The 25,997-nt window shown below is 40.9% G+C and overlaps 1 protein-coding gene across 3 annotated transcripts in view; it reads right to left on the bottom strand.

Moving 5' to 3' along the window:
- Positions 1-4,486: 4,486 nt before the first annotated feature.
- Positions 4,487-25,997, bottom strand: part of Enpp6 (ectonucleotide pyrophosphatase/phosphodiesterase 6) — a 260,235-nt gene continuing 238,724 nt past the window's right edge. For all 3 annotated transcript variants that reach the window (XM_013513095.1, XM_005373495.2, XM_013513092.1), the window contains 2 exons: positions 12,635-12,758; positions 4,487-8,164 (listed from right to left, as the gene is read on the bottom strand). In XM_013513095.1, the coding sequence (XP_013368549.1) occupies positions 7,959-8,164; positions 12,635-12,758 (330 nt within the window). In that variant the 3' untranslated portion in view covers positions 4,487-7,958. The remainder of the gene's footprint in view (positions 8,165-12,634; positions 12,759-25,997) is intronic.

Here is a 25,997-nt window from a genome sequence, read left to right as displayed (position 1 = left end):
TGACAGTTCCTGTACTATCCAGGTTCTATTCATAAAGTCTGTGCCTACACCAATGTCTTCAAGAGTTTTACTTAATCTATCTTCCAGCAGATTTAATGTTTCTGCTTTAATATTCAGATCTTTGATCCGTTTCAAATCTAGTTTAGTGCATGGTGAAAGATATGAGTCCAGTTTTTCGGCATTTGCAAAGCCAGTTTTTTGAGCACCATTTATTAAAGACCTATCTTTCTTCCAGTGAATGTGTTTGGCACCTTTGTCAAAGATAAGGTGGCTGTGTATGTCTGGAATTGTTTCTGCATCTTCTAATCTGTTCCATTGATCTTTGGGTCTGTTTTATGGTGTTTTTGTCATGGCAGCTTTATAATATAATTTCAAGTCAGTGATTGTGATGCCCCCTGCCTTGCCTTTGTTGCCCAGAACTGCCTTTGCTATTCTAGGTCTCTTCAAGATCCAAATGAATTTCAGGACTGTTTTCTCTAATTCTGTGAGATATGCTGTTGGAATTTTGGTCAGAATTGCATTAAATCCATCTAAGAGTTTTGGAAGTATGTGTATTTTCACTATATTGGTTCTTCTTACCCAGAACAAGGGATGTCTTTCCATTTTCTGATGTCCTCTTCAATCTCCTTTTTCAGAGTACTGTAGCTTTCAGTGTAGACATTTTTAGTGAAGACATCCTTCCTTAGGTTGATTCCTAGGTATTTCATTTTTTGGATGCTTTCATGAAAGGTGTTGCTTCCCTAATTTCTCTCTCAGTGAGTTTGTTATTTGTATACAGGAAAGCTATTGGTTTTTGTGTGTTGATATTGTATCCAGCTACACTACTGAATTTACTTATTAAATCAGTGGAATTTTTGGGTTTTTCTATGTAGAGTATCATGTCATCTGCAAATAATGATAATGTGACTTCTTCCTTTCCTATCTTATTCTTTTTATTTCTTTCTCTTGTCTAATTGCTCAGTCTAAATTTTCCAGGACTATGATGAATAAGAGTGGAGACAATGAACATCTTTGTCTTCTTCCTGATTTTAGATTGAAAGCTTTCAGTTTTTGTCCACTTAGTATGATATTGGCTGTTGATTTGTCATAGATGTCTTTTATCAGATTGGCATAAAGACCATATATTCCAATTTTTGTAGGGCTTTTTAAAATCATGAATGGGTCCTTGACTTTGTTGAAAGCTTTTTCTGCTTGTATTGAGATGATACATGATTTGTGTCCTTGGCTCTGTTAATGTGATGTATTTACATTTACTGATTTGCATATGTTGATCCATCCCTGTATCCCAGGGATGACTCCCACTTGGTCATGGTGTATAATCTTCTCAATGACTTGCTGCATTCTGTTTGCCAGTATCTTATTGAGGATTTTTGCATCTATGTTCATTAGGGAGATTGGCCTGTAATTCTCTTTTGTAGTTGGGTTCTTGTCTGGTTTTAGTACCAGGGTAATGCTTGCTTCCAGGAATGAATTTGGGAGTATTGCTTTCCTTTAAATTTCATTCAAGTGTCTGAGAAGTAGTGGTATTAGGTCTTCTCTAAATTTCTTATAGAATTTGTAAGTGAATCCATCAGGGACTGGGCTTTTTTTGTTGGTAGGTTTTTAATTACGTCTTCAAGTTCACTGATTGATATTGGTTTATTTAAGACTTTTATATTTTCTTAATTCAGCTTCAGTAATTGACATGTATCTAGGAATCTGTCCATTTCTTTGCCATTTTACATCTTATTAAAATACAAGTTTTTAAAATAGGTATGGACAATCTTCTGGACACCTGTAGGATCACTGTGATTTCATCATTTTCATTCCTAATTGCATGGATTTGAGTCTTTTCTTTCCTTTTTTTAAATAAGGTTGGCTAAGGGCCTGCCAATTTTCTTTAATCTATCAAGGAACCAACTCTTCAGTTCATTGATTTTTTTGTATTTTTTTTTTTTAGTCTCCAATGCATTAATCTCTGCTCTGATCTTTATAATTTTCTCTCTTGTATTAGTTTGGCTTAACCTGCTCTTCTTTTTCTAGAAGTTTGAAGTTCACCATTAAGTTGCTTATTTGTGCTTGCTCTGTTTTCCTGATATTGGTATTTACTAGTGTAAATTTCCCTCTTATGACTGCTTTCATTGTGTCCCATAAGTTCTGGTATGTTGTATTGTCATTATCATTTAATTGTAGGAACTGTATAATTTCTTCTTTAATTTCATCTCTGACCCATTGGTTGTTCAGGAGGGTGTTATTTAATTTCCATGTGTTATGAAGTTCTCATAGTTTTATTTGCCATTGATTTCTAATTTCATTGCAGTAAGGTCTGATAATATGCATGGGGTAATTTCAGTTCCTTTGTACTTACTTAAGCATGTCCTGTGGTCTATTTTGTAGAATGTCTAGCTAAGAAGAAGGTGTATTCTGATGTTGTAAGATGGAACACTCTGTAGACATCTAAGTCCATTTATTCAAAAATTTGGTTCAGTTCTAATATTTAATTGTTGATTTTTTGTCTAGTTAACCTTTTTGTGACAGTAGTGTATTGAGATCCCCAATACAACTGTATTAGTGATTACTTGATATTTCATATCTGTTAATATTTGTTTTATATAGTTGGATATACTGGTATTTGTTCCATATATATTTATGATGGTTATCTCTTCCTCTTGGATTGTTCCCTGTATAAGGATATAGTGACCTTCTTTGTCTCTCTGAATCAGTGTTGGCTTGAAATTCACTTTGTGTGCAAATAGAAGAGCTACCCCTGCTGTTTTCTGGGTTCCTGCCACATGGAGTATTGTTTTCCATCCTTTGACTTTTAGTCTATGAATTTCCTTTTGAATTAAATATGTTTTTTGCATGCAGCATATTGTTGGATCTTGCTTCTTTATCCATTCTGCCAGTCTGTGTCTTTTGATTTGTGAATTGAGACCATTAACATTGGTGGTTATAACTAATATGTATTGGCTTATCCTCATCATGTTATTTTCCTGTTGTTCGCTCCTCTTCTTTTTTCTCTCCCTCTAAGTGTTGCCTTGCCTGGTGGATTCCTTCTGTTAGGGTTCATGGAGTTATAGTCCTTGTTATCTCTTTCTAGAATGTCCTTCAAAACATTTCAGAATGCTAGTTTGGTGGTCATAAATTTCCTTAGATGTTTGTCATCATGGAAGTATCTTATTTTTCCAAGAGTTCTGAAAAATAGTTTTGTGAAAACCTAACATTTCAAAAAAGGAGACAAAAGAGAAAGAATCAAGGAGAGAGAAAGAGAGGACAGGGAGCACAGAATCAAATCAAGAAAGTAAAAAGAAAACCCACAGAATGGGGAAAATAGTTTAAATTATTTATGTGATAAGGAACTTGTATACAGAATGTGTATATATGCTTACAGTTCAATAAGAAAAAGACAAATACTTCAAAAACTAGGCAAAGAAATATGTATCAATAAAAAATATAGATGAAAAAATTTCAAAGACAGGCTACAGATTTGAGTAGCTATTTCTCTATCAAAGATTTACATATGGTCAATAGACACATAAAAATGCTTACTGTGATTTGTCAGTAGGGTAACACAGATAAAAGCACAGGGAAATGCCACCTCACAAACTCATTATGATGGCTGTAATATAGGAAGGCAGACAGTAACAAGGACTGACAAGGATGCAGAGAAATTGGAGCCCTCATACACTGTCGGTGGTAATGTGAAATGGAAAAACCAATTTGGAAAACAGTAGTTCCTCAAAAATTTAACATAAAGTCAGCCTATGAGACCGAAGTTCTATGACTCGGTGTATTCCCAGGAGACATGAGAGCACATGTACACAGTTCTTCAGAGCAACATTATTTACAGTATCTAAAAAACACAAAAAACAAAAATTTTCATCAATGGCTGCATGGATAAATAAAATGTGTATATGAGATAGTATTTAGTTTTTTAAAAAGGAGTTACATGCTGATTCATGCTATATTTTCAGAAGTCTTATGCAAATGAAAAAAGGCATCAACAAATGACATAATTTCATTTTTAAAGTATAAAGAGTGGCAAATCTGTTGATAGAGAGAGTAGCTTGGCTGTCACCTAGGAAGAGGCTGTAGAGTGGCTAATGTACTACTGGGGATGGAGTTGGGGACAGAAAGATTCTCATCGTGGTTGTGTGGTGGTTGCATGACTCTATGCATATACAGAGAAAGTACTGAATTGCACATGTTGAATGAATTATACAATATGTGAATTTAACCTCAATAAAATAATCACATTAAAAATAATATACTTAATATATTTGAAATAAAATCTTCCTTCCTTCTTTTCCTTCTTCCTTCCTTCCTCCTTCCCCTCTCTCCTTCAGTCTAATTCATGAGGCTGGAATAGAACATGTTTAGTACATGAATGAAGGTATAATTATATTGTCAGTTACATAATAAGAAAAGATAACAAGCCCAAAGAGGAAAATTCATTTAATCAGAGGGACTACAGACAAAGAGAATAACTGAAATTTAAGCAAGTCTCTCTAATGACATTTCTTCTTTATTTCTTTCAACACACATTTATGGGACATTTATTAAGCATTGAAGGCACTGTATTAGGTGCTATTTTATGATTTCCAAGCAAGATATATTTCCATAGTACAAACCTGAGACCAAGTTTCAAAAGTTTTATAACTAATCTGTCAAAGCTACCTTCTCCTTTTCTTCTAGCAAGTGGTTTACAGTACCTGACTTTGGTCTATTACAAAAGGCTTAAAAAGATAAAACACACAATCACATTTAAAAATCTCTTGATATTTATACAAATTCAAACACTTCCTTAGAAATTTCAAAAGTAGCTGTGTGTCTTGAACAAATGTCTGATAGCACCTTTGAGAATCTTAGAGCCACAGGTGTGGGGTGCGGGTAGGCTGCCTTGATCTTTTCTTGTCGCTCCCTCCACCAGCAGGGCCTACAGATCTGCTTTGGTTTTGGAGGCTGAAAGCCTAACCCAATGGGGTTAATAGCCAAGGTCAGCCTACCGGCCCCTGGAGATACTGACTGATTAAGAAATAGCTCCCAGGGGATTTAGGTTTCCCAAACCAAGTCAGAGCATACTTCTCCCTAAAGCAAACCTGAAGCTTAGATCAATGTGACATAAAGGGGGTTGTCTGAGGCCCAACCACAGCTCCTGTGAATTGGCATCTCTGAAGATGAGTCAGACAGTGCTTAAAAGCCCAGAAGGTTTGCAAAGTATTGTCTATAATAGAACTAAGACCTAATACGGATTTCTAAGGTCTCTTTAAAAGTAAAGAGAGTTGAGTTTCTAAAATGCAGGACTCTTCTGGGTTAGAAAGAAATTCTTAAATGTTCTAGTTTACAGAATTTATTGGAATTGGATTCTGGAAATTAGGCTCTTGGGGAGGGAAAGTAGACCTTCAATTCATCTTTAATTTAAGGATCATTCTTTTCATTTCTTATTGGTAAGGCCACCCAATTATCTTCCTCTTGGAAGTAGCAGTGATGTTATAAAATAATCCAGGAGAAAGGTACCTGTATATATTCTTGGTAGATTTTACTGCTGTGGAACAAAACAAATTTAGGCAAAATGGAATTTTCTTGGGGAAATAATGCAAATTCAAAACAAAAATAAAAGGCAAGAAATTTTAATCAATTAAGCCATTGAGATATGTGCATTATTTTAGACAAAAGATTTTTTTCCATTCAGAGTCTGAATTTTTTTTGCCGGTATTCATGATTCTGTTGGAATCTTATTCTCATTTACTTATTTAACAGTAGTTACTAAGAAATTGTACTTTGTCAAAAAAATATCTGGAATTTTGTTATGTAACTTAATCACGTATGTGTTTATCCCCCCCTTGATTTTGATGATTCACTTTTAATTTAATTGTTTAGGAATGTCTTAGAGCTCCTTCCTTCATAAAGGAGGAAGTAGGCTCCACTTAATTCAACAAAACATGTCCTTCAAGGGGAAAGAAAACTTTGAACAATAGACGTCTGTTTCAAAAACCAGTGCCAAGGTTCTGAAAGTACTAATTTGCTTTCAGCCACACAACAAAGGCTGATTTGCCTCCTTTCCAATTGATTCGATGTTTACTGGAGCTTTAAAAACATATTACATAAATCCTTAGAAATCTTTTGTGAAGATAAATTCAATATTTTTCAGGTATGATCCTTTGGTCTCATGATTCATGCCACGGAGATGGCCCCCAGCCTTTCTGAGTTAAGGTGAATGTGGATATTCACTTTTCAAGGTGAACACCACGTAAAGGCTTCCTAATCCTGCAGGATCTCATGTGTTGTCTTATCCTGACAAAGTCTCATTTGCAGATCGGCTTCATCTAGTGTAGGTGCATTTTGAATACAATAATAGGATTTATAGACAAATGCTCCATGACTTATGATGGGGTTATGTAGTCTCAATAAACCGCATTGTAAGTTGAAAATATCATTACGTGGAAAATGCATTTAATACACCAAGCCTATTAAACCATATCAAATAGCTACGCAGGACACTGTATTAGTTGTCCCTATGTGATTGTGTGGCTTTCCAGGACACAGAGACAGTGGCAAACTGCACACATCTAGCTGGTTACAAATTCAAAATGGAAAGGATGATTTCTACTGAATAGGCATTGCTTTTGCACCATCATGAAATCAACCCTAAAGTTAAACCATCATCTGTCAGGGACTGTGTGTACATAGGTAAGACTCTAATCATTTGAAAATCTTGTTTTACAAAACCTCCTATAGCAACTTAGGTGAGTAAACTAAAACTATATCAGCTCCGGCTCAGAGACTCTTCCTGGAGGTGTAAGGAGGCGCCCTGACCACCACTTCGACGTTTGTTTCCTTATCCAATGGTGAATTGGTCAGTGAGTGGGATTCAGTTCTGTCATGGTTCGTCCATTCCCCTCCTCCCCCTCTCCCTCTATTTTCTATGGAATTCTACGTCGCTCAAGTATTCCCTTCAGAGCTGTCAGCTAAGCTCTGATTCAGGACTACTGATCCATAGAACTTATGCTTAATATATTATCTGTCCAACCAATGAACTAGTATTTCTGTACCATGTCCATATCCTCATTGGTAAGATATCCATCCCTTCCCCGGACTGTACTGAAATGCCAGGTATTACTGTGGTCTACTTCCCAAGTCTAGAGCCAGAGGGGCAGTATCTAAAGGAGCTGCCATATAGGCAGCCGGGTAGGCGCTCAGACTGTCACTCCATAATGTTCAAGGTCCGTTATTTGTAGGCTTCATACCATGATATGCTGTGTATAATAAGTCTCACAGAAACCTATATCCATTCTTAGCTTTCCTGCTTTCAAGGCAAAGGGGAAATTGTGTACTCAGACTTCAGGGGGACCAATCTGTTTTATTTTGTGTTATGAGTTCGTCTAGCCTCAGTGATTTTTACTTGGTTGATTGGTGATCCCTACTTAGGTTATGTCCTTTTTGGGACTTTGCCTAAGATGCAAAAACTCCATGAGCAGGGTTAGAAAGAGACAGCAGCTATTGCTTTTCTGTAGACCTGTCTTCCAAAATGGAAGGAACAGTAGAAGACTGTGGTCATAAACCACTACAGACGGCTCTTGAGTGTGGACAGGGCAGACAAGGGCCTGGTCTGAGGGGCTCCTTTGGGTAAGGTCAGACAGGAGGGAAGACCATAGAATATCCCCTTGAAGTTTGGTTCCTGTGGGGCAGGCCACTGCTCAGACTACACACAACTACATGAAAGAAAGGAGAGCATTACAGATAGCTGAACAAATGAAAAGCTAAGATTTTCTTTTTTTTAGGAAAAATAAAGTTTGGGTGTTTTTTTAAAAACAATTAGAGAGTTTTAGGTATAGAATCACCCAAGGAAAATATATGTACAGATTATATGGCCTTGATTTTGTTAATGAAGCTATTACTCACATAGAAAATGAAAATCGTTTCACTTTGGAGGCACACTTTGCTGACAACGTTTTGGGACAAGCAATATAAATGAACAGTTATGCAAACAGGAAGAGGAGAATGAAGGCCAGCACATAGCTGTGCCTCTGGACAGAAGCAGCCAAGCTGGCCTGGCTCCTCAGCATGCATACAACCCGGGACCAGGACCCATTGTTGGGCAGTGGGGTGATGCCTGCCACGTTGCACATGATGTTGTAGACATCCACGGATCTAATTGGAGCAGCTCTGAAGTTGGACTTGAAATCTGAAAGGGAAGGGCAAACAAAACAAACTGTCACAGCTGATCACCAGGAACAGGGGTTGAATCACAATATGGAAGAATCACACAGTTCCCGGCAACTTTGGGATTAAAAAATCAGTTGTGTCAATCAGCTCTCTCCAGGGGCATGACTCATCTGGAGACAAGTTTGTTTACAAGCCAAGCTGGCAGACAAACTTTCTTTTTGTCTAACTGGACTCCTTTGTGACAATATAGCATTTCTGCTGGGACAGAAAGACAAGCTGAAGCTGTTCCATTTCTGCAGAGCACTGAAGAGCCAGCATGGCCAGAGAAGACTGTCTATCTTGGTGGACTCTACTGAAGTGGCGTGCTCACCATCTGGAACACCTGTCTAGCCAGGACTGATAGCTGCATGCTGATTTCTGCTGCAGAGGACCTACGGCAATGCCAGAATGTTTCTCCATTTTCCTTCCACAATAAGGGCACAGATCTTGATGAAATGTGAAGCTGTTTAATGGCCTTGGTGCTGATCACTCACTAGCACTGGCAATGGTTTTCTAAATATGTTTGGAAGCTCAGCTGAGCACTTCTTAGGAGCCTTTCAGGGACACATAAAATGACAACCAGGAGGAAAATGAACAAAATGATATTGGAGTAAGGGACCCAAGGGAAGGCGCCATTGGATCTAAAGAAGAAGAACATTGTGCCTCTAACCCAAGCCTGCCTCAAACTGAAGCACTAATATAACAGGTACAAGGAGTATAAAGGGTACGCCTGGCCATTCACAGCATAATCACCAGGTGGCACTTAAGGTGACTCTGGAAGCCATTGGAGGGGTTTTAATCAAGTGAATCTCTTCCTCTATAGAAGGAGATAAGATGCCATATACAAAGCATTTGTCCATTTAAGGAGTGAATATAACAAGATAGAAATATGCATAAGTAACTTTGCTTTTAGGTCCCAAATAAAAATGGCCAACCAAATACCCAAAGGCAATACTAACCTTGACTTCCAAGATAGATTTTTAATCTATTAATAAAGATCTGTGTCTCCAGTTCATCTAAGACTTTTAAAGGAAATGGATAGTTTGTAGCTGCAAAGCCAATTTTCTATCTCAGAAAATATATAATTGCTTTCCAAAAATGATCACACATACTTTATTTAAAAACTAATCAAACAATAACAACCTATTCCAAAAGTAACAACATCAAATTCTGCTTCTGGAATTAAAATATAGAAAAGATGTTATATACAGAAACCTCTGTTACATAGCATTTTAGATCTAGGATAACTTCCCAAGTGATGGATTTTGCTCATTTTGGAGAATAAAAAGTTGAATTCAGTTGTAAAGAGGCACATTGGTTCTACGGGATATGGGCAGTGGAAATGTACCTAAGTCACAGTTTCAGACACACTTGTTATGCTCAGTAAATGGTAATCATTATTATTATAAATATGTATAATAAATACCAGGTAGGGCAAACTTTAGATTGAAAATATTCACCTCATAAATTATGTAGTAAGTTCATTTTTCTTTCGGAGCAGGAAAGATAAGGGTCAGCATCACTTCAAAGCAAAAACTAGTTTAAAAACCCTCAAACCTGCCTGGAGGGGAGAAATGCAGGGGCTGCTTCGGTGTCAGCCCCTCTTCCACATCAAAGCAAGTTATGCAATTAGATGAGGATGGTGGCTACACTTCCCCATCAGAAGAATCTGCTGCACACGAGAAATCGATGGAAGTTTGTCCCAGTGATATGGAAGCGGCTCTTCTCTCTCTTGAATTATCATGTGACCTGGATGTGATAGTCACACACCCCAACAGATGTGACCATGTCCTTGCCATGTGTGTAGGTGAGGGTGTGTGAGATGTCCTTGTCCAACCTTTCAAAGAAAATAAAGTGAAACAAAAGAAAACACCGTATCTAACTCTCTATAGGAAAAATTGAGATCAGGCTCTTTTGACAAAAGCATTAGGAGAGATTCTCTTTTTTTCTGTCTTGAAAGAACAAAATCAAATCTTATGCACATAAGCAGGAAAGAGAATCATTTTTCCCCTTCAATCAAATTTATGACTTCTTATTCTCTCAGGATGGAACTTTGGCCCAGTAAACAGATGATCCAGGTTGGAATAAAAGCTTCTAGAAAATTCCTGAATTGACAATGCCTGGCCCATTTGGGGAGGCTCCCATTCAGCTCTGTAGTTCTAGGTAGTATTTTGAACCTAGATTCGGAATCCTATGGGTTATTCTCATGGGTCTAAATTTTTTAGGTTGTTAAACATGTGTCTCCTAAGCAGAGAAGGTTCTGCAAGTTCCCGCTGCACCTGGCCACCTTGGGCTGCTGTCTGAGCGAGGCGTGCTAGCTTGCAGCAGCTCACTGAATCACACTCCTGCTGTCTTATCTTGAATGCAGAGTTCTCCAGGACAAGATTAGATTGTTCAAATTAGAAACTGGGATTAACCAGAGAGAAGCTATCTTCAGAATTATTTCCCTTTCTCCTTGCCTGACCAGACTTAACTGACTTCCAGGGCTGGTATCCGGGCAGCTGCACGATGCCCAGCTTCCTCCCTAAGCAAGAACCACAGACAATTAATCAGGAGGGTGCACCTTTATCTCCAAGTGCAGCGAGACAGCTATTAAAGGCCTTGCTCTTAAATTTTCTTCTGAGTAAACAGTCAGTGTGTAAAGCTGTTTAATCTTTCATGAGAATTGGAGGCAGGAACGTGATAGTTTGCGGAAGGCTCTCAAGGCTATATCTGCCTGGAAGCATTTTGCAATTAGCGCAGTCTATTTTCATCAGGGGTCGCCTTTCTGTCTGTAAAGGACTGAGGGCTTTTAGTGTTAAAGAAGCGTATGATGGAGCCCTCTGTTAATGGACAAAATCTCCCCACTGAATTTAACTCTAAGTTAAAACAGTTTGGGTTCTTTGCTCAAAAGTTTCAGTTTGGGGCTTGATTTGGATCTGCTATAAAATATGCCTGAGACTTCTGCTCATATATATATATATGTATATATAGATCCCTTCAATAAGCAACTACTTTGCATTTATGATCTTACTTTCCTGGGGAAACAAGAGGTGATGCTTTTGACTGAAAGTTCTGCTTAGTAACATTCTCCCATTCCATGACTCTGGAATGTCTTCTACCTGATCTCTCGTTGACTTCAACATAGTCTTCGAGACATCATGCTTAATTTCTCCAGTTTTGGAGAGCTTCATGCTGACTTGGGGCCTGGCTGACATGAAGCATAGGACAGTTTTCCTTGGTCAATGACAGCAAGCTCAGATATCCTCTTAGGCCAATGCCAGGAACCCAGTTAGTGCTCCATAAATATTTGCTGCTATTACTTCTGATTCTCACTCAGGACTTGAGAACTAGGACCACATGTGGGAAAGGATTTGGACCAGTGTGTTTTGGACTCCCTGAAATATCTATGGAGGTTGCAGAAACTGACACGTTGTGGTTCTTAATAGCTATTTTGTGGTAAATAAAGTAAACCAAGGCAGACCAAATGAGAGTGAGTTGACTTGACTTTGTTCTTATTCCATTGAAGAGAAGAGCAGAGTCTATGGATGGATGCCTAACATAATTTAAAAGGAAATTATGGACTTTCTTGGAACATTTTGATCAACATCCAGAAAAAGGCATCTGTAATACAGATATCACGATAATCATATTTAATAAAAGAGGGAGGGCAGTAGTAAGAATGAAGAGTAGCTCATGAGTTAGTCAACTGGTGGTTTATGACTATTGGATTCTTCTCCCCCCCTTTTTTTTGCAAAGAAGGGGGTATTCAGTATCTGTAGAGCATTCAACAAACTCTAGTATGAATTTTTAGTATCCTATCAATTAAACCAAATGGTCAAATAGATTCTCTTTATCTCCCCTTCCTCCCAGGCGTTCGGAATATAATCTGATCAAGTAAGGCACAGCAAATTTGCTTTTGTCCAAGATATCCCTAGCCATTCTGGCTCATTCTCAAAGTCAATCTCAAGGTTATTTCAGAGCCTGCCCTCAAGCACATCCTAGCTTCTGGTTGGGCTCTAAACCAAATGAACCCCACAGGGGTGGGTGCTCTAGACAGGGAGAAACTGTGCAAGAATTGGATCCCTCGAAGCCGTCGTGTCAATTTTGAGACTCACAGCTGTCAGCAACATGGTGTCTGATAAGCTTTCCTGGATATCAGATAGCTGTGAAATAACGTTTTGATGAATTAAGTAAAAAATGAACCACAAACATGTGGAATACATTTTCTTCACTGCACTCAGGATTTAAAATTTACAAGGAAAAGTATTTGGCCACAATTGCCAAACCCAAGAAGCATTTGAAAGGAAGCCAGCGAAAGATGTTTCATGGAAAGCAGCTGGGTTTTCTCAGGTTGGCTCATAAAGAGGATCCATAAAGAAATCACTCTGGGCTTTACTAGGGTGATTAGTCCCGATTAGAGATATTTCCTCGGGAATAACTACGGGCATGTAGTTATTTATTTCCCTACCGGGTCCAAAGGCCAGGAAGATGCCCCTCATATCCATGAGCTCGTTGTCGTATCCATGCCATCCACGCTGCCAGCCTTCTCTCTTGCCAGTACTGTTCATCCAAAATGGGAGCATCTCTCGACTCTGAAATCAAGGAAGGCAGTGACATTACATCACATCTCCACAATTATGTCGGGGTTTCTGGGCCAAACTGCCACCCAGTGTGGTGATTTCCTCCTCAACGTCCCTGACTGGGCTCATCCAACCTCAGCTAGATAGCTTCCTAGTCCAGTTAGCTCAGCTCTTTGGTGGCGCCCTCTTAAAACACTGAAGAGCTCTGGTTAAGAAGCTATTTTCTTACACTGAGTAAGAAATTACACTTGTAATTGGTTTTAGAACCACTAAATATAGCATGTTAGAGTCATAAGGGATGTTAAAGTATATCTGTGGTATAATAAAAGTAGATTTGGTCTTTGTCCCAGGTTCCTATCACAGAGCCCCGAAAACCCTTGGAATTTCCTGAGTGATAGGAGTGTCTTTTGTTATTCATAATGAGCCTTTTTCTCCTTTACCAGAGTTTATGCTAAGGAGGTGGGGGACTACAGTCACAAGATTAGGAGACTATATAGTTTTAGGGTGGGGACTGGTCATAGGGGGAAAAAACTTCCTGATTAGAAGGTTAGAACATTAATCCTTTTCCCCCAGCCAGTGGGGAGGGTTGAGGCACTGGGGACTCAATTTAGTCAAAGATCAAAGAATGATGTAATCACTGGTGCCTAAACAATGACACCCGTATGAACTCTAGAGCAACATGGTTCAGGCAGCTTCTGGGCAGCAGAAACTCTGTGCCCTTCATCTTCCATACTTTGCTGTCTGTGTCTCTGCTGTTTGGCTGTTTCCAAGCTGTAACCTTTGTCAGGGAACTGTAATCACAAGCACAGCACTTTCCTGAATCTTGTGTTGTGTTCTACTGTTACCAAACCTGAAGTGAGGTCATGAGTACCCTTGATTTTGTGTCCAAATCAGATGCACATGTTGTGCTAAGGTGGGAGCAGAATCCCCAGCCTGTGCCCCTTGACCTGTTCTAACTTCAGGTATTAGCGTTGGAACTGGCTAGAATTGTGAGACTCCCAGCTGATGTTGGAGAAGTCTTCATGGAAAACACGTTATCTATCCAGTCACCTCATTTTACTAGCAGCTGAAGTCTAGAGGGGACCCTTAATACTGTCCCAGTGCTCCCCCCAATTCAACCATTTGAAGATGGCACCCATGTTCTTCTTATCTAGACCTTGCAGACCTTCCTTTCGCTCAACTATTCTTCATTTGAGATGGTGTCATGGTGTCTAGATGTCCCCCCAAAGCCTCATTCAGTCATAGGTGGAGCTTTTTCAGAGGTAGCTAGATCTAGAGAATGTGATACTGAGACTGATTCATGGTGCAATGCTAGGCTCAGGGACACTAGGATTAAGGGTGTGACTGCTACCCACCCTAAGTAGTCAAGATAAAATATGAAACAGAAAGAACTGGATGTCCCTTGTTGCTTTGCTACCTTCTGCTCTCCGTGAACTGTTTATCTTCTGAGATACAAACCTGTTTCGGAGTCAGCCAATTATGGACTGAAAACTCTACAGACTGTGAGCTAAATAAATCGTTCTTTCTTTAACTTTGGGTGTCAGGTATTTTGTCTCAACAATGAGAAAAGTAAGACAGAATTTGATACCAAGAGTGGGGTCATAGCTGTGATTCTACCTCACCATTTCATTTAGGAGCCTTTGGAGCTAGCATGTGGGAAGGGAAAGAGTTAGGAAAGGGTTAGAAATGCCAGGCAAAGAACTAGAACTGGAACATCTGAAGTTGCTTGATGGGAGATTCTGGTCAGAGCTCAGAAGGCCAAAATGGTGATGAAAATTCTGCCAGAAAAGACCAGGCTCAGGAGATTTTTGCTGAGGACAAGGACTGCATTGACAGGCTCCAGAAGATGTGTGTTATGCCTTGGCAAAAGTTTGTCTGCATTTTGCTCTTGACCAGAGACTTTGCCTGAGACTGAAATTAAGGGTGACAGACTAATCTTGCAAAAGAAATTTCAAGGCAGTCTTATGTTGAGGAGGTGGCATGGCTACTACTGGGGGCTTTTAGCCAGATTTATCTTAAGAATCAAGAACAAAGACCCCAGCAAAATGATTTAAAACCTTGTGAGTTTGATCAGAAAAAAGCTCCAATAAAGCTGTGTACTGCAAAAATACAGCAGAGATCTTAATTGCTAAAAAATAGCCTGAGAATATCATAAGGACCAAAAAAACTCCAGCCTTTACAGCCTCAGAGTTGCAAAGGTAAAAATGCAAAAAAAATAAAAAATAAAAATAAAATGCAAAAAAATGCAGAGTTGCAAAGGTAATAGACATTAAAAAGAGAGCCCCAGAATACCATGATCCAGAATGGAAATGGTAGCCTAAAAAAATTATTTCTCAAAATTTGGTTCACAGGCAATTAAAAAAATAATCTGGCTACTATTCCAGCTGTAGGCAGATCTTGGCGTCATCTACGTGATGCTGGTTTTAGGTACATGCAAAATGCAAGAAGGCTTCCACCCAGATTTCAGAAAAAGGCCTGGGAGGCCAGGCAGTGTGCCCTGAGAGGGCGGTATGTGAAGCTGTGAGTGGGAAGCCAAAAGTGCAGTGGAGACCCCAAAAGTTTAGAGAAACCAAGAATGTGGATCATCTGAATGAAACTGCAAGAAGAGAATGAGCCAGCTCCAGAGAGAAGCCATGGGAGCTACAACTGCCAGCAGTGCCATAGGGATGGCACTACCCAAACTCTTTAGAGTTCACAACTTGTCATATATTTCCAGGGACACTGGAAGTGGAACTGTGGGATTTAATGTTTGCCCTACTAGATTTTTGATCTTGCTTTATTCCCTCTTTTTGCCATTCTTCTGTTTGTAATTTCTAAAATAAAAATATCTATCTTATGCCATTAAATGTTAAAAGTCTTAAACTTTCTTTTCGTTTGTACAGGGGCTCATAGCTAAGAGTTGTCCTTAAATCTCAGAGGAGATTTTAGATTTAAGCTTCTCAGCAATGCCGAAACTGTTAAGACGTTAGTAACTCTTAGAGATAAAATAAATGCCTTTTACATAAAGAAAAGTATGTGAATCTTTGAGGGGCCAGGGGTAGCATGTTATGGCTTGTGTCTAGATGTTCCTCCAAAGCCTTATGCAGTCATAGGTGGGGCTTTTTCAGAAGTGGTAGAATCCAGAATGTGTGACACTGAGATTGATTCATGGTACAGTGCTAGACACAAGTGCACTAGGAGTAAGGGTGTGAGTGCTCTTCAATTTAAGTAACCTAGATATACTATAAGAGATAGAAAGAGCTGTGGTTGTTGCCTGTTGCTTGTTGCTTTGCTACCTTCTACCTGCCATGAACTGAGTTAGCCAATTATGGACTAAAACCTCTACAAACTGTGAGCTAAGTAAACCTTCCCTCCTTTAACTTTGGGTGTCAAGTGTTTTGTCTCAACAATGAGAAACATAACCAAAACAGATGAGTTCCAGAACTGTCATTCCCTGTTACATTTAGAACTAAATTTTCTTAGCCTGGCAGTTTTGCTGGTACACACCTCTGATCTCAGTACTCTGGTAGGCTGAAGCAGAAGGATCACAAGTTTGGGCCCGGCCTGGGAGATTTAGTGATTTAATGAGAAACTGTCTCAAAATTAAAAAATAAAAAAAGGCCTAGAATGTAGTGCAATGTGACCTTCAGTTTAATCTCTAATACAACAAAATAATAATAATAATAATAATAATAAACATTCTTAGACTACAGATGGTTACTTATTGCAAAATAAAGCTTTGAGAAGGTTTCATGAATCCAGTGGAAGCTATACCCCATTGAACACAACTCAGCGATTCATTGCAGTCCAGTGATTCATTTCTGATGCTCCAGTCATCTTCCTGCTAAGCCCAGCTTACTGTTATACATGTTCTAGATGCAAGAGGTAGAATTGGCTGGTCATGATGAGTTAGTAGATTCAAAACAGTGAAACTACCAGCATTTTCCAGGCTGACTCTCAAAACTAGTAGCAGTACCATGTATTGAATGAGTGAGACAATTCCTCAGAGAAAATATTGTGCTCATTTAGTTGTCACAGATTCCAGTGTGGATGACATTATTTTCCTCATTTTGTAACTGGCACAGAGAGAAAAAGTGACCTTCTTAAAGCCACACAGCTAGGAGAGTTGGTGCAGAGGTTGGGACTCAGGTCTGTCTTCGGGTCCTTGTGCACTCTCGCATCAAACAGTGAGAGGTCAGCCCAGTGCTCCTGGCAGACCTGGACAGTGAGATCCCCTCCCCCATGTCTTTACCAACAGAGTATGGCCAGGTATAAAATAGAGAGATGAGATTGGGAACCAGCTTGGTTATGGGATTAAATTCCAATTTACTGCTCTCTGGCTCTGTGACCCAGCAAACTACTTAACCTCTCCGAGCTTCAGTTTCCTTGCTGGGTACCGGGATCATACTGCCCATCTTGCAAGGATTTTAGAGGATGACATTAGTATGTGCTAAGTCCCCACCACACAGTAGGTGCTTAGTAAACAGTTGCAGTCTGTTCACCAGATGCCACGGGCTACAGGTTGAGGCGCTTTGGTTTTAAGGGTTGAACTCTGCATAGTTAGCTGTCATATCGCGTTGCATACCCATCCGGTCTCACCCCATAAATCGCTCCCTAGGGTTTCTGCTTTCCAAATTGCCCTATTTCATTGACTCTCTGTTTCCTGAATTTCCATCATCCCTTGTCTCTCCTCCAGCTGGAGCTTGTATTTTTCCATGAACAGGCTTTATGAACTTATTACTTTTCTAATTTTTGATACTTTTTCGTGCTTTATCTGTCTGTGGTGAGGTTTGCAGCACATCCCGATTTGGCTTTGTTAGCCAGCTTAATATGGTGCTGCTTCTGCTCACAGTCTGCATGGCCGTGGCGACTGGTGCAATAAGTAGAACACTTTCTTTTAACAACCTTACTAACCATGAGCCCCGTAGTACATATGTACCCCATGGACAGGCAAAAGGGCTGAGGACTGACTGGCTTATTAAAAAATTACAATCTAATATATTACAGTTATTTATTTCAGAATAAACACATGCAACAATGAAAACGTTAGCCCCAAAGGAATGGGAGATCTGTTTAATGGTAGATAAACCACTTGTTTTTATCAAAATGACAAATTGACATAGCATAACACTGTCTTTACTGATTTAAAAAAGTAGTAATAAATTGGTTGCATCCAAAGGTATGTTTTGTCCAAATGACTGAGTGGATTAAGGTATATAATTTCAAAATGGTACACTGATACTTTTCTCCTTTTCCCTGTCCTGGTGGCTTTTAGCATCTGTGTGTCATACACATTATCTCCACAAGGTATACATCCGTGGCTGTGCTGATGGAGAGGTACGTGTCACACACCTCTCAGGCTCCACCTGGGGATCCCCTAGGTTGTGGATCTTCAGGCTACTGGTTCAGGAGCTGTCCCCATTCAGCACTTGCCATGCCCTTGGATTACCATATAGTGCCACCTAGTGACATCCTGGGGATAGGGACAAGGCGAGAAACGGGTAGAAAATGTGTGTGTGTGTGTGTGGTGTGTGTGTGTGCGTGCGTGCGCAAACGCATGTGCTCGTGTGTAGGCAGGAAACACTCCTCCTCCAGCAGCATGTGCTGGAAGAGGGTGGTGCTCTCTGAAAAACCAGTGGGGTAAGAGTCAGTGACTTCGAGGATGGTTTGCTTAATTCTACAGATGTGCACACAGCTCGGGATCTGTGTTGGACACTCTGCTGTGCTTCTAGGGACATGGAGTGGGTGGAGCTCCCGCCTCTAAGGAGCTTCCCATTCCTCAGAGAGGAGGGGAGCTTGCAGCTTCTGGGCCGCAAACAGTAAGAGAAGTTCAAGGCCTACAAAGGAGCCCAGTGGGGAGAATCGGCCAGTGGGATGGGGCTGTGTTGGTATATGTGTGCATCTGAGTGTGTATATGTTTCTGTGAGTGTGTAAGCATGTACACATATGTGTGTATATTTATGTGTGTGTTTGTAAGAGTCTGTATGTGTGAGTGTGTGTGCTGGAGTGGAAGGAGGGAGAGGAGGGACCACAATGAGGAGATCACACACAAGCCTTGGGATGTCCTAAGGCTCTGCAGTGACAGACCCCTTAAGAGCTTTCTTAGCTGAAGGCCTGATGCCAACAAGGCCCTGAGAAGTAAAGAGACCTTGTACAGCCTCCTGTGGGAAAAGAAGACCAGGAGAAAGCAGCCATTGGAGTGAAGCTTCTGGAGGCCAGAGGAAACTAGGGTTTCTGTTCTCCTGACCACCTGGGGATATGTTAACCAGGAGGTGACCAGCTATCCCAGGAGCTTCCGGGATGCAAGCCTTGAGTTTTAAAATCAGGACAGTCCCAGGCTAACCAGACAAGTTGTCACTGGCAATCAACACTAAGGAGAAGCAGGAAGCCACCCGAACAGTGTGTATTCCTTACTGTTTGCACATGGGCAATGTGCTTGCTTTGGTAAAATCTTGGGCATTTCCTTGTTTTTATCATTGTGCTTTTGGAATTTGTTAGCATGTATATTTCTCACCTGCACCTTCTGATTTCTCTTCAGTATTGATCAGAAAATGGTTTTTAAGCCTCAGACAAAAATACCCCTGTGGTATCAGAGAGCCAGAAGCTGCCAGCACAGCTTCAGGTCCCCAGCTCCTGCCCTACACCCTCAAAAGACTTTTGTCCAGGTGGCTGAGGAGGTTGACATCTGTCCCATGTAGATTCCCTCTCTGGCCGGAGGAATAGTTGTAGGGCTTTGCTTGGTTCCTCCGCTGAAGCTGGGTGCCTCTTCTCTGCTCTTTGTCCTTTAGAGGTGATAAACATGGTTGCTATCTCAAACTAGGGCACTTATTATCTATAGGTTCCTAAGCTTGGCTGGACAGATTGTCCTGAACTTGTCCTGGGCCCAGGTCTTGAATGTGTCCATTCTGGCAGTCAGGGTGAGGCAGGAAATTGCTTCTTAATAATCTCCTCCCTTTTTTGGAGACAGGGTCTCACTATATGGTTTAAGCTGGCTTTGGACTTTCTATATAACCCGGCTGATCTTGAACTTGTAGCAATACTCTTGCCTCAGCCTCTCAAGTGCTGGGATTACAAGCATGCACCACTATTACTGGTTTGGTAATCTCTTCTTAATAATCTCCTGCAGATTGAAGTGCATCTTCAGTTGAGGAGTCCTTCACCTGCCACCTTTCATACATGCAGCATGCTGAAGGAGCATTTGTCCTGTTGTGAAGACATGTCTTATTTTTACTGATTATCATCCTGAGGTCAGAGAGTTTACTTTCTGTTCCTTTGTCTGTTTCTGGGTGAAGCACCTCCCAGAAAGTCCACAGGGTCTCCATGACTTTGAATCAGACACCAAATTGGCTCTGACTCAGTAGGCAGAACTAGGGAAGCCAGAGCCCTCCACTAGCTTGCTCCAACTGGTGCTCCATTCTACCACTCATGAGGTGTTGATTGTTATCCATCTTGGCTATCTTCTCCTTTTTCAACCACTGCTTTAGTTCAGATCTAAAATGTTTCCAAAAGACCATGTATTAAAGGATTCATCTTCAGCCCATGGTACTGTTGAGAATGGTGGGACCTTTAAGAGGTAGAGCTTAGTTAGGTCATTGGGGGTGAACCTTTGCAGGGGACATTGGACTTCTAATTCTTCCTGTCTCTGCTTCCTGGTCACCATGAGGTGAGTAGACTCCACTACCATGTGCTCCCACATGATGAACTTCGCTGCCACAGGCCCAAAACAATAGGGCCAAATGTTCATAGACTGCAACTTTTGGAACAGTGAGCTAAACTATGCCTTTCACCTTTAAAGTTTACTATCTCAGGTATTTTGTCATAGTAACACAAAGTTTACTAACACAATTACTAAGAGTATAGGTCTTCCAGAGTCAGGGGTCAGGGTCTCAAGTTTTCCACCTTTTTTTCTTGAGGTTTTTCAACACATCAGGATGGAGTGAACACCTTTGTAATCTGGTCAGTTAAATCAATCAGTAAATAAAATAAATAAAAAATGAAATAAATAAAACATGAAAACCTATCTAAGGTGTGCTGGGATCTAATAAAAATTTAGTCTCCTCTATTCTCCCAGGACATGGTTAAAATAAAAGTCTCATACCTCCCAGAAAATAGAATAACCTGACACACCTCAGACTGAAGAAGACACCCAACAATGTCCAAGTCAAGGGGGCTTTAATGAAAATTCTTGTGAAATGATAAGAGTTTGGCTGGTTCATATGGTTTTTCTGCCAGGGTTAAAAAGGGCTTATAGCTTTTGTTACAAACCACAGTTTCCTAGATTATGTAGCATTGCTCTCAGGAAGAGAGGTTTCCTCTTGGGGGACCCTTAGAAGCCCTTGGGGAGCAGTGGTTATGAAATTTATATATGTGTTTGCCACATGCTGTACCAAGAGCTGTCCCTCTAACAGCTTCCTTGTCTCTGTCTTCCTAAACCAGAATTTCACTGCTCAGCCCCAAGCCTGTGGCCTGACCCTGGATCAGGGTCACACACAGCTTGATCTTTGACACAGAAAATGCCAGACAGCAAAATCAGCCAGGGTCAAGGGAAGCAGAAACAGAACAAAGTGTCGGAGGGAAGCATGAAGTGCAGGGGAAGATATTGCTTTCTGTTTCTCCTTTCCTGGGATCACACTTCCTGAAGCGTGCTGGGAGCAGAGCATGCATGTGCTCCCAGACCGCTTACACAGGTGAGGCAAGCCACTCCCAGCACTCGACATCGACTTCTTGAAGTTCAGTGAGCTGGGCCTGGACAATGCCACTCTAGCTGCCACTAGAACTCAGAAGCCCTGCTTTCCAGATTGTCTTGATTTCCCCAAATATTTTGGGCACAGGCCTAACTTCCATTCAACCACAGGCTTTAGAATTGATTCTGGCATTTCATATCCTTTGCCAGGTTTCAAAAAAAAAAAAAAAAAAAAAAAAATCTGCAGAAGCTTGGGCCTGAACTTGCTGCCTTTTTTTTTTTTTTTTTTTTTTTCCCCAAGTTAGACAGGAGCCCAGAGGATCAACAATGAAACACTGTTTACAGTCTTTCCCTAGGATCTTGCCTCACCCTAATTTTTTGAGCTCAGTGGCATGAGGTGGATGCTGTCCAAGAGAGGCCACAGGAATCATTCCTTGAAAGCTGCATAGGGACTGGGCACAGCTGATATGTCTAGTTCTTGGGCTGTGGCTTGGGGCTAACGGGAATGTAGGAGAATTGCCATTGTGGTTTCAATATCTTCTTCCTATTGAAATCTCTTCTAGGGCTACTAATAACTACCTGAAGTTGAAGGCTTGACTTGTCTTTCCTCTTTGTCTATTTGGTAATTGATTTACAAGCCTAGCAAGTGAACAGCTGGTCAATAAGTAACCAAGAGTCACCTGCCTCCATTTTATTGATCCATTCAATCCGCTAACACCTACTGATTCTGTTTTGTGTGACATGCCATGGGAAGAAGCCAAGGTCAAGATATCAAAGATCTGCCCTCTAGGAACTTCCACCCTAGGAGGGGAAAGCTCAGAGGCTGACAAACAAACACAGGAACAGCTGAAGAGATTCTGGGTCTTAGGAAACTTCTAAGATGGAGGGAATTGGGGGCTCAATGGGTGTCTCAAAGAAAAGATGTTATTTGAATTGAGCTTTGGAGGACAGTCAGGAGCTGGGGAGAACAGTGCATCCAGGGCAGACATGAATTCTCTGCTTTGCTTGTGCTATGTTCTCCCTGTCTCGTATGCCAAGGATATTAGCATCATAGGGCTTCTCCCTTATGGTCCTTGGATAGCCAGAGACATGACGGCAACTCAGTGTGCCCCACCCATGCCAGGCACCTGGTGGGGGAGACGGAGGGGACAAGGCTGGCTAGAGACCCTCTGGAGCCTGCGTGAGGGGCGCTGGAGCCACCTGTGCAGGGCTCTGATGTTCCTGGGACCAGTGGGAGGTTCATGTCCGGGCAGCAAAAAGCAAAGAAGTTTTCCAGAGGAAGAGACCAGGTCATGGGGCACCAGTTAGGAACACTGTTTCTTATCTTTGAAGAAATGAGTTTGGCTGAGGCACCCGGCTTGGGTCTGACTTCTGTCTATAGCCTGATTTGGTTACCTGTTGGTGTTGCTGTTGTTTCCTGTTCATGGCTAATCTTCTGGGAACGTAAACACCTTCAGATTTCTTGTCCTTTCAAGAAGGGAGGCCAAAGGGAGGACTGGCAGCAGTTGGGAACCCTGCCTGCATACTAAATTGTGCAGGAGCAGAAGCAAACTGGAGTCAGTGGGCAAGAAGCTTGCTTTTCCACGGCAGTGCCTGCAGTCACGCTGCCTACTGGTGCAATTCCAGTAACAAATTAAATCTGCTTCCCTGTCTTTATCCTTTCTACTGACAGCTCTCTCAGCAGCCATAAGAAATGAAGTTGGTCAAGTCTTCCTGTTAGAACAGCTGCCTTAGGGTCTGCAAAACTTAAATTGGTGGCAAAAAGTTGGTGTTTATATGTGAACGGCATTTTCTCCAAAGAAGCGGAGTAGTACTTGTTTATGGGATGGGCTGGTAGCCATGGGAAGAAAGAGTGAGGGAGGTGGAATTGGCTCCTACCCAGCATCAATTTGTCTTGACTCAGCTGTTTTTCTAATCATGTCAAAGCCAGAAACAGACTCATCTGCCATTCAAACCCAGGCCCAGAGAGATGATTCAGGGCTGAGAACTTGGCCCTGCTGCAGAAGTGAGGTAGGATCCTGCACAAGAACATCATCACATGCACTGTGGACTGGTATGTAGTTTAGAGAGCAAAACACAGTATTTTTTACGATTTGGGGAAAAATTTTGCAAATAAAAATGTGAGAGATTAATAGTCCTGGCACAGAGCAGGAACAAGGATATAGAATGCAGTTTTCAATTTATTGTAGTCGAGAAAATACAATAAACAATAGAATTATGCAGGAATAAAGTCTAAGCCTATAAGGAAAGAATGGGCACTTGATTTTATGATTTTTCAGAAGACAAAAAGTAAATCCCCAATGTTATATTAAAGTAGAATCAGACACTATAAGTTTTACATATATGGTCTTAAAAGTAAAAATGCATAAATTCAAGAATAAGAGTAAGGTATAAATTCAAGATACTCAGTTTGGGAAACTAAGGTACAAAAAGGAGTGACTAAAAGGGACTCAGGGGCAATTATGATTGTCCAGAGAAACATTGTGTGCATATGCTACAGACACCACGAGTTGCAGTAATAAAATTGATAGTACTTTTTCTCTGGGTTGGCTGCTAAAAAACTGAACCACATTTGTGTTCCATTTTATGTTGCGATATATTATTCTCACAATTAACAATATCACAATGCAGAGTCACTGAGAATATTAGAAATAGTAACCATAGCTCTTATTATTCTTATTGTTATTATTGACCAAAGTTTAAACAAAAATTTTTTGATACATTTGTTATGTGCCAAATAATAGCTTCATGTGCAATTCATCAAAACTTTGGAGAAGGGGGTCATGGCAAAGGTTCTAATGATCCAGGCTGGCTCCATGGAGTCTGGCTTTGCCTGACCAAGTAAGAGTGTGAGACAAGATTAGATATTGTGTGGTTTCTCTTATATGAGAAACCAAAAATATAAATAATTTAAAGAATAAGAATAAGGCAGATCTTTTGTAAATGGGAAGGAGACCAAGAGATGGAGGGAAGGAGAAGGGAGAGAAAGAGAAGGCGAATTAAAAAAATGGTGATGCGTTATGTCCATGTACCAATTCTCTGCCATAAATGTAACTATTATGAATTGCAAACAAGTAGTAATACTTTCTTTCAAACCATAAGAACAAAGTGTGTGAGATGCCATCGATAGTCTCTGTATCAGTGAGTGAATACTAATCTTTCAGAACTAATCTTATTTTGTATATCTCAATTATATTATGTCAGCTTCCCTTCCCTTCTCTCCCCTCCTCCCTTTCCTTTTTTTTTCTTTTGTGGTATTGGGGATGGAACCCAGGGTCTTTGCGCTGAACTATGTCCACAGCCATTGACTGATTGATTGTCTCTAAATTGCCTAGGATGGCTTCAATTTTGCAATCCTCTTTCCTCAGGGACTAGCATCATGTTGGTTCTCCTTTCCTCCCTCCCTCCCTTCCTCCTTTCCTTTTTCTTTCTTTCTTTCTTCTTTCTTTCTCTCTCTCTTTCTTTCTTTCTTTCTTTCTTTCTTTCTTTCTTTCTTTCTTTCTTTCTTTCTTTCTTTCATTTTATGCTTCACATATCGTTGAAATTGCCTCAAGGCTCCCTTTTGAAATTATTACATATTTTAAGAGCTGCTTGCCTAACGGTCAGGGGTTGGACGGCCTTCCTTCCTGCCCTGTGGGGTTGCCCCCTTCATAAGCTATAGCATAAACATTGGAGAGTCCTCACTAACTGATTTACCATTAGTTTCAATTTACCCAGATGAACATATGGATGTGTGCAACGCACACAAGAGTAATACATAACATGATATGTGAGTTGCCATATGGACGCACCCACGGAAGACCGTGATCTGCCAGTTTTCTGCAGAGGAGGAATGTGAGGAGGGTGTGGGGCGGGATGGCTGGGAGAGCTGGAAGCAGAGGGAGCAAGAGGCCGCCCTAGCCCCAGACTTGACATGGGCCTCCCAAGAGGCCATCGTGGCTACACGTGCTGGGTGGGGCAGCTTCTCTGTGCTCTCTCTCACCCTCTTCTCAGCCATTCTGTGTCTCAGGAACCCTGTCTGCCTAACTCCCAGCCTCTGTACTTCTGTCTGTGACTGCAGTCCCGGGGGCTGCATTTCAGCACAGTTCCCGGTCTCAGCACTAACGCGCACCCACCACAGGAATCCCCAGCCACACTCTCACTACACTGATGAGACCTAGGCGGAAGCTGCTAGTGGCTTCTGGGCAGAAGCAGATTTGCAGGACCATCAAGAGGCTTAGCATCAGCACTGCTCAGGTGTGTGGGCTTCTCCAAAGTCCCTAATTCTGCCTTCCAATTATTATTCCTTTCTTAAAGAGAAATCCTCCTTTAGCTAAAGCTCATAATCTTCAGAGTCCCACAAAACATGCTTCTATTCCAACATATGTATCTCCTAAGATATATATCTTGCTCCCTGAGAAAAGTAGGGGACATACAGAGAGAAATGCAAACATTTCTTGCTTTGAGAAGTTCTGAGGGGATGTGATGTTTGGAGCTGCAGCAGGCACTGTATGACTTCAAAAGGAATGGCAAGTGAATTGCTGTACAGTTGATGCTGGGACTTGCTGTCATTAAAATGCTGGATGAAGCAGCTCTGGAACTGCCCACCT

This window comes from Chinchilla lanigera, unplaced genomic scaffold (genome assembly GCF_000276665.1).
Source record: "Chinchilla lanigera isolate Chin_1 unplaced genomic scaffold, ChiLan1.0 scaffold00002, whole genome shotgun sequence".
In the NCBI taxonomy this organism is placed as follows: domain Eukaryota; kingdom Metazoa; phylum Chordata; class Mammalia; order Rodentia; family Chinchillidae; genus Chinchilla; species Chinchilla lanigera.
This window is presented reverse-complemented; position numbering and strand designations above follow the sequence as displayed.